At 38.8% G+C, this 8,000-nt stretch overlaps 1 protein-coding gene across 1 annotated transcript; it reads left to right on the top strand.

The window, feature by feature from the left end:
• GALR2 (galanin receptor 2) lies at positions 1-7,001 on the top strand. Its single transcript, XM_070937550.1, has 2 exons — positions 1-362; positions 6,221-7,001. The coding sequence occupies exons 1-2, from the start codon at positions 1-3 to the stop codon at positions 6,999-7,001; spliced, it is 1,143 nt and encodes a 380-aa protein (XP_070793651.1).
• The last annotated feature ends 999 nt before the right edge of the window (positions 7,002-8,000 follow it).

The following is an 8,000-nucleotide window of genomic DNA, read 5'->3' as shown; positions in this document are numbered from 1 at the left end:
ATGAACCGATCACTGACCCTGCTAAACTCTTCGGGGGTTAGTGAAAGCAACACTTGGCAGCTGATCTCTGTAATCATTCCCTTGGTGTACTCTTTGATTTTCCTGATAGGCACCGTGGGCAACTCTCTGGTCCTTGCAGTGCTGCTGAGGAATGGGCAAGTGAACAATACCACCAACCTCTTCATCCTCAATCTAGGTGTGGCTGACCTCTGCTTCATTGTCTTCTGTGTGCCCTTCCAGGCCACCATCTACAGCCTGGATGATTGGATCTTTGGCCCCTTCATGTGCAAAGCAGTGCATTTCTTCATCTATCTGACCATGTACGCCAGCAGTTTCACTCTCACAACTGTATCCTTAGATAGGTGAGTAAGCTGGAGGGCTGGGGAGAAGGTTTGGATTGTGAAGGTCATTGTGAAGCTTTGAAAACTATCCGATTTTAACTTTCAAACAAGTATAACTTTCCAGTCTCCCTGAACACATTTACCATTTTGTCTCATAACCTGCAGGGAGAACATGCATCTCTTGAAAAACTCAGTTCAATGAGTTTAAATTTAAATGAGTTTAAATGGACAGCCATACTATATGGCAAGATTTTGCACTAGATGGCCATTGGAACATCGTAACGTTGTTCCTCTTCTGTATAAAAGCAATGTTTTTGTTTGGAAGGTGTTATCTCTAATTTGCAAAATGTCAGCGGCATTGGTAGAGTTATGATATCAACCGGTGGTTACATTTACATTAATTTTTCTGCTTTTATACAGAAGAGGTAACAACATTATGATATTCTAACAGTCATCTAGTGTAAATTCTTGCAATATAGTATGACTGTCCAGGCAGTCTCTTGCTGATGGAGTAGATGAAATAAATTACATACATTAATTCAAAGCACCAAAATGCATATGGAATAAGTGCTGGGAAGGTTTTCAATATCTGGGGAAAGGGTAGCCTATGAAATGTAAATGAACAACTGTGTTCAGATTCAGAGACATTTCTTCTAGCATCTGCTAGGCTCCTGTCCCATTTGACTTTATTGGTGGTGGTGGTGGTGGAGAGGGAAGAAATGGTCATAACTTCAAGAGTTGGATTGTTTCTGTAAGCCCTGATCCTGAAGGAATATCAAATCCTCCTTGTCAAAGGATACAGGTGATTTAGATATGGGTTAGGGTTAGGGTTAGGCAAACTCCACAGACAGTTTTTATTCTAGTAAGGAATTTGATATTCAGAAACTTCCTTCTGCTTTCAGATTTTCCTTCCAGTTTTGGGACAAGTGGGTTTTGATTCTAACATTAAAGGGGAAAAAACATATTTTTTATACTCAATGCAGCTTCACATTTTGTGAGGACGACAAGTCTTTCTTTGTCATGAATTAGGGCTATCAGATCTGGGTGCAAATATGTTATTGCTATCTGTATTGCTACCTGCCATCTAGCAGCTGTCTTGAGTTTTTTTTGCAGATGAGATTTGGCAGCATTAATTGTGCATCTGATGAAACCTCAGTGAATCGTAGCTGCCTGGTGATATATATTTATTCTTTCATGTGCAAATTATGCACAGATTGTTAAAAAAAGATTCCCTTGAAAAATTGAAAAAAAGTTCTTGTCTATATGAGTGGCTGATTTTTTGTCACTGCTGCATCCTATACATTTAATATAATAGAATGTAAAATGAATAGTATGATATAGGATCACAGTGTGCTCTTTTTAGATAATAATAAGTATTAAACCAGAACACACATTGCTGGACAGAACTCAAATTAGTCTGCAACAGAAGACAAACCATATATTGCATTATTCTTCAAGGGCTTTTAATGCTGCTTATACTTGTGGTTGTTGTTTCCTAATACTTTTGTATACTGTTGTGGGTTTTTCATTCTCATGTGAATGCAATATTCCTGGATATGCATTATGCCAAGATGAATGAAGAAAACTTTTTCGGAGAAATAATGTGCCTACATCCTGTGTTTCAATGTAACTGGAATTTTTTTTTTAAAAAAAGGGAGAGTAAATTCAAACAATTATTCCAAATCAAATACAGAATATTTTTAAAACACACATACAATGTACAATTAGGATTATTCCAACAGCTTTTTACATTTACCAGTTTTCCAATCTGTCGACCAGTATGCTAATTCTAATATTGCCAACATTAGGCAGGGTAGACTAACGCTTACCAAATAAGGAAGGCAGGGAAAAGAAATTTCAAGAAGCTATATATATCTAAGGAAGTTTGAGAGGTTTCTACCCCACATGGAATAGAAAGTGTAGTTTTATATAAATAATGGAAATCACAGCTGGTGGTAATACCTAGCCAACCTAGCTATTCTAAAAAACAAACAGACTAAGACATGTTGCATCTTATAAGTACTTTTGATAGAAGATCATTAAGAAATCCCAGAACTGTAGATTAGACTGGAGAATTAAAAGCCCTGGGAGAAAGCAGTGCAAGCCGTTTCTGCATTACTGCCAAGAAAGCAGTATGGATGTATCCATGCAATAATTAGAAAACTTTAATAAATATTTGAAAGAAAAGGAAAGTGAGTCAAAACAATTATAATTGTTTTGTTTCAGAGTAATTGGAACACAAAATGACTGAGATGACTGATGGTTAATACCACTTTATAATGCCTTGGTAAGGCCACACTTGGAATACTGCATCCAGTTTTGGTCACCACAATGTAAAAAAGATTTTGAGACTCTAAAAAGAGTGCAGAGAAGAGCAACAAATGTGTTTGGAGGACTGGAGGCTAAACATATAAAGAACGGTTGCTGGAATTGGGTATGTCTAGTTTAACGAAAAGAAGGACTAGGGGTGACATGATAGCAGTGTTCTGATATCTCAGGGGTTACCACAAAGAAGAGGTAGTCAAGCTATTCTCCAAAGCACCTGAGGGCAGGACAAGAAGCAATGGATTGAAACTAATCAAGGAGAGAAGCAATTTAGAACTAAGGAGAAATTTCCTGACAGTTAGAACAATTAATCAGTGGAACAACTTGCCTCCAGAAGTTGTGAATTCTCCAATACTGGAAGTTTTTAAGAAGAGATTGGACAATCATTTGTTTGAAATGGTATAGGGTTTCCTGCCTGAGCAGAGGGTTGGACTAGAAGACCTCCAAGGTCTCTTCCAACTCTTCTCTTCTCTTCTCTTCTCTTCTCTTCTCTTCTCTTCTCTTCTCTTCTCTTCTCTTCTCTTCTCTTCTCTTCTCTTCACATCAACTCATGAAACTTTCCTGACCTGCTCCCGAGTTGCCATAGGCAAGGAGATGGGAATTGCGCCTCGCAGCTGCACCAAGGAATTCACACCTCAGTCAAAACAAGACACACCCTAGTCAGCCAAAGCCAAGGCCATCTCCACGGAGACCCGCAGTGGCTGGAGGGAGTGACTTCTATGACCCGTGAAATTGTTTCATTGGGAAATGTAACTGGTGACACACTCTGGAGGGAGGGGAAAACAGGGTCAGAGGCAAGGCGCGAATTGGGTGAAGCCAGAGCTGGCTTCACCTAGGTAGTGCCGACATGGCGCTCCTAATAAACAACTGGATTTTTCTTGCTAAATGGCTTGAGACTCTTAATTTTATTAGGGCATTGATCGGAACCCTGACATCCCATCCTATCCTATCCTATCCTATCCTATCCTATCCTATCCTATCCTATCCTATCCTAAATCATGGTGGCTGTGATATTTCTCATGATTGTGTCCAAAAATAGCCTTTGGAATGCAAAGACTGAAAAATGAAGCCTTTTCTAGACATGTTTACTATGATAAAAACCAATAAGCAGGGAAAGAAGCTAGGGAATTGGGATATTTACATTTTTGCTTTGCTATTTTGCTATTTTTGACTTAAGAAATGTATACTTATTTCCATAGTCCTCTAGAGACCTTGCTTGACCTCCTTGCTTGACCTCTACATTCTGATTCAGAAAAAGCAGCTCTCAAAGAACCCAAGATACTGTAAGAGAATGGGAAAGGAAATAAGAAGTCTACAGGTCAAAAACATCTTGTATAAGCCCAGTCTTTGCATTCAGAAGGGGAGAAGACTGACTTTTGGGAGTGCAGATTTCTCTGAGAAGATAGAGCAATAAGATGAAGAGAGGAGGAAAGGAAGATTTTCCTCCCTGAAAACATGGACTAGCCATCAGAGTTGATGGGGGTTAGAGGTTTAGGAAGTAAAACGAAACTTGGATTAATTTTAGAGTTGATTTGAAGCTTAGAGATATATTAGTTAGAAGATCAGTTAGCATACAAAATCAAAATATAATTTTAGCTTGAATTACTTACTGATTTGAAACTGGGCTCAGGCTGAGCAGAACAAAGAAATCCTATCATTAAAAAAAAATTCACTGAGTTTCCCATTACCTGAGATAAAGATATTTAAATAATTAATAAAAATGAAATCAAAAGAAATTACAGCATGGTGTAGTGATTAAGGTGCCAGAATAGGAACAGGGGTCCCAAAGATCTAGTCTTCTCTCATCAGCGGTCTTCTAATTAGTTGATTTGTTGTGGGCTGTGAAATCTTTAGAATAAAATAATTTTTTCCATTCAAGCTCTGGCTTAGTCAATTTACTGTGACCTTTGTGAGTTATAGTAGCAAATAGATAGCGATTTAGCACTTAGGAAAGCAATTCCACAGATCTATAAATTCCATAGGAACAACTTTTCAACAATTTTAACTTAGTGAACATTGCATACAATTAAATCTTGACACTTTGGCAGCTATCTAGGCTTTCTCATTCCTGGCATCCTTCAGATCTTTGGATTTTTTTTCTAGAACACAATGGCTCTGTACCACGGTACTAAGCCAATGCTAATAATACCATGATATATGAATTTGGGTACAAATATTTTTTGTCAGGTTGCACTACACTCGTGTGCGCATGCGCACGCACACAACCAGTCTCCTCAACTTATAGTGGTTTGTTTAGTGACCTTTCAAAGTTAAAACAGCACTGAAAAAAGTGACATGATCATTTTTCACACAACCATTGCAGTGTCCTCCGGTACATGATCAAAATTTAGATGCTTGGCAACTGACTCATACTTGTGACTGTTGCAATGTCCCAGGATCATGTGATCTCCTTTTGGGACCTTCTGATGAGCAAAGCCCATGCAGAAGCCAGATTCACTTAACAACCATGTTCCTAACTTAACAACTGCAGTGATTCACTTAACAACTGTGGCGAGAAAGGTTGTAAAATGGGGCAAAATTCACTTAACATCTGTCTCACTTAGCAACAGGAATTTTGGAGTCCATTGTAGTCCTTGAGTTACAACATATATAGCGTGCATATTGTAAGGCAATTTTCAGACTCTGTAAAAACAAAGGTTTTCAAAATACAGCTGTTGGACGTTTCAGCCTGATATTTTCAGAAAGGTGTCAGGCTGTCATCAGGGATTCTGTGATATAGAAGTTCAAACAATTCTTGGAGTTACCATTTCAATGTATATGCTAACAAGTGGTTATCTAGTTTATCTAGTTTCTAAGATTCTGTAACCTTTTTTCCTAGCAATGAACTGGATTAATGAGATTCTGTGATACTTGGTTCCTTGGTTGTGGGCTATTGACACATAAGCCATTTTTCTTTTTAATGCCAATAATCCTTTCAATCAAGCAAGCTAGCTACCAAATACTGTATATTGAAAACCATACTGGAAAATCTACAGTACGTCTATGTTGGGAGGAGAATGGCTAATGCTTTTTAGCTTAATTCTCAATGCCTGGACCAAACCTTTTCAAAATATTGCATCACCAAATATTGGCAGCTTAACTAGAGAGGGCTTCCCCTGATCCCAATTTGAAGAAGTGGTTAAAATCCTTTCCACTGTTTGAGATGGTCCCCCAGAAATCTTTTCATCCTTGTGACTTGCCTCATACACAGTACAGCAAACCTGAGCAGTCCTGAAGTGGCAGTCTGAAACCAGCAAGGTGTCTCCAGACATGACAAGGAAAGATACCCCAGAGGCTTCCACACCCTTCCTAGTCATCTCCTCCTCCTTTCTTTTCGCCCTAGTACTCTCTGCCTTTCAATACATGCGGCTATCATCTCTCCTAACATGAACATCTTTCAGTTCTCGGGAGGAAAGCTCTGCAGCCATGGCTCTTTCCGCATAGAATATTATTGTACTCATCTCAGTAGTTGCAGCCTACTAACTGAATTTTCTTCACCTATTGGCATGTCTCAATACAGTAGCTTTTTCTTGCTTTCCTTTTTGTCTACCTAGGTATTTGGCTATAAGGTATCCTTTGCATTCCAGAGAACTAAGAACACCCAGAAATGCTGTCACAGCGATTTGCTTCATCTGGGGTCTTTCATTCATCTTCTCTGGACCATATGTCAGCTACTTCCAGGAGTATCAGATTACCAACATTACTGTCTGTCATCCCATCTGGGAAATGTCACAGCGCAAGATTATGGATCTCTGCACATTTGTCTTCAGCTATGTCATCCCAGTTTTGATTCTCAGCTTCACCTATCTAAAGACCATCCGCTATCTCTGGACATCTGTGGATCCCATGAAAGTCATGTCTGATTCTAAGAAAGGTAAACGCAAAGTCACTCGGATGATCATTATTGTGACTGTTCTCTTCTGCCTTTGTTGGCTGCCCCATCACTTGGTCATCCTTTGTTTTTGGTTTGGCTATTTCCCTCTCAACAATGTTACCTTTGTGCTCAGGGTCCTGTCTCACCTAATCTCATATGCCAATTCCTGTGTCAATCCTATTGTCTATGCCCTGGTATCCAAGCATTTCCGGAAGGGATTCAAGAAGATCTTCAGTTGCCTTCTGCATAAAAGAGTAATCAACAAAGTTCATGTAGCACAGGTGACCCACACAGTTAGTACTTTGGAGGCAGACTTGACGGAGATAATAGATGTCAATGAGCCTGTACATAGAGGAGCTTCTACCTGCTGTCACATCCCAATTCAGACATGGGATAAGGCAGAACAGCTGAGCCATCAAGAGAAAGCTGCCAACTCTTTCATCACTTTCAATGTTACTTAAGATAATTCTTGCAGTAGTGGGTTCCAATCAAAGAATAATTGCTATAATTGTTTAAATTTAAGGATTTCAAAATTTCAAAACATGGGATTTAAAAACCCTAGAATAGACAGCTGGCTCAACCAAGGCTGCATATAGTTATTAGTTAATGCCATAATCTATTGTAAAAGGATGTATAACAGCAATGGTCATACAACATTGAGGACAAGGTGACCACAAGAGTGATGGGTAGGGGGGTACTTGAGGGGAATAGTTAGTACATTTTTGGCAGAGCGTTTAATTTAAGAGACTAGCCAGCCACCAAATATGGAATATGGACGAACAGAGTGTTACAAGTATACTCTGTGTTACTGATAATAGCGTTCTATATCTATGAATGGGATTAGATTAAATGGCTCTCAGGTCTTTTTCAATCTTTGATGGTGTGCGTTTCAGACAAGGAAGATAACTATGCCAGGGAATGAAGTTGTTTGGTTGGGTCAGGGACTTTGAAACAGTGGGGTGAGCTACCATGGACTCTTGTATTGTTTATAGTAAAGCCTTAAACTCAAGCTCAGAATAAAATATTCTTAGGAATCTGCAACATGGACTCATTAAAATTTATGTACACATAAATGAACTGTTAGTCACGTTAGATTTCACAAGAACATTCATGATGTATGGTGATTTACTTCCCACCCATTGTAAAATAAGAATAACAACAGCCACTCAATGTACAGCATGTGCTTTGCTGTTGGTTGAATTGGCTTCCCTGGGGCACTAGATTATTTTCTCCACAGGGCCTACTTCTCTTATAATGGTTACAAGAAATCAATTTTGTGCGGATGGCAAGGACTGAAAGAAGAACACTGGAGAGAACATGCTTTTTAAAAACTCTGTATAATAAAATGATACTCATTTGTGAAACTTATTTCCTGAAATTCAAATTAAAAAGACAATTCGCGAAGGCATTTTGACCATCTGGTGATTGCAAAAACAAAACAGAGCTGGAATTCTACATAA

Source organism: Pituophis catenifer, unplaced genomic scaffold (genome assembly GCF_029215685.1).
Source record: "Pituophis catenifer annectens isolate HBS135680 unplaced genomic scaffold, rPitCat1.0.hap2 SCAF_2, whole genome shotgun sequence".
NCBI lineage: Eukaryota > Metazoa > Chordata > Lepidosauria > Squamata > Colubridae > Pituophis > Pituophis catenifer.
The sequence above is the reverse complement of the archived record's forward strand: the minus strand, read 5'-3'. Positions and strand labels throughout refer to the sequence as shown.

Excerpts from the sequence above, each read along its gene's own strand:
- GALR2 (XM_070937550.1), top strand. The coding sequence starts at position 1 with ATGAACCGATCACTGACCCTGCTAAACTCTTCGGGGGTTAGTGAAAGC. Across the intron at positions 363-6,220 it reads ACAACTGTATCCTTAGATAG|GTATTTGGCTATAAGGTATC; the intron begins GTGAGTAAGCTG and ends TTGTCTACCTAG.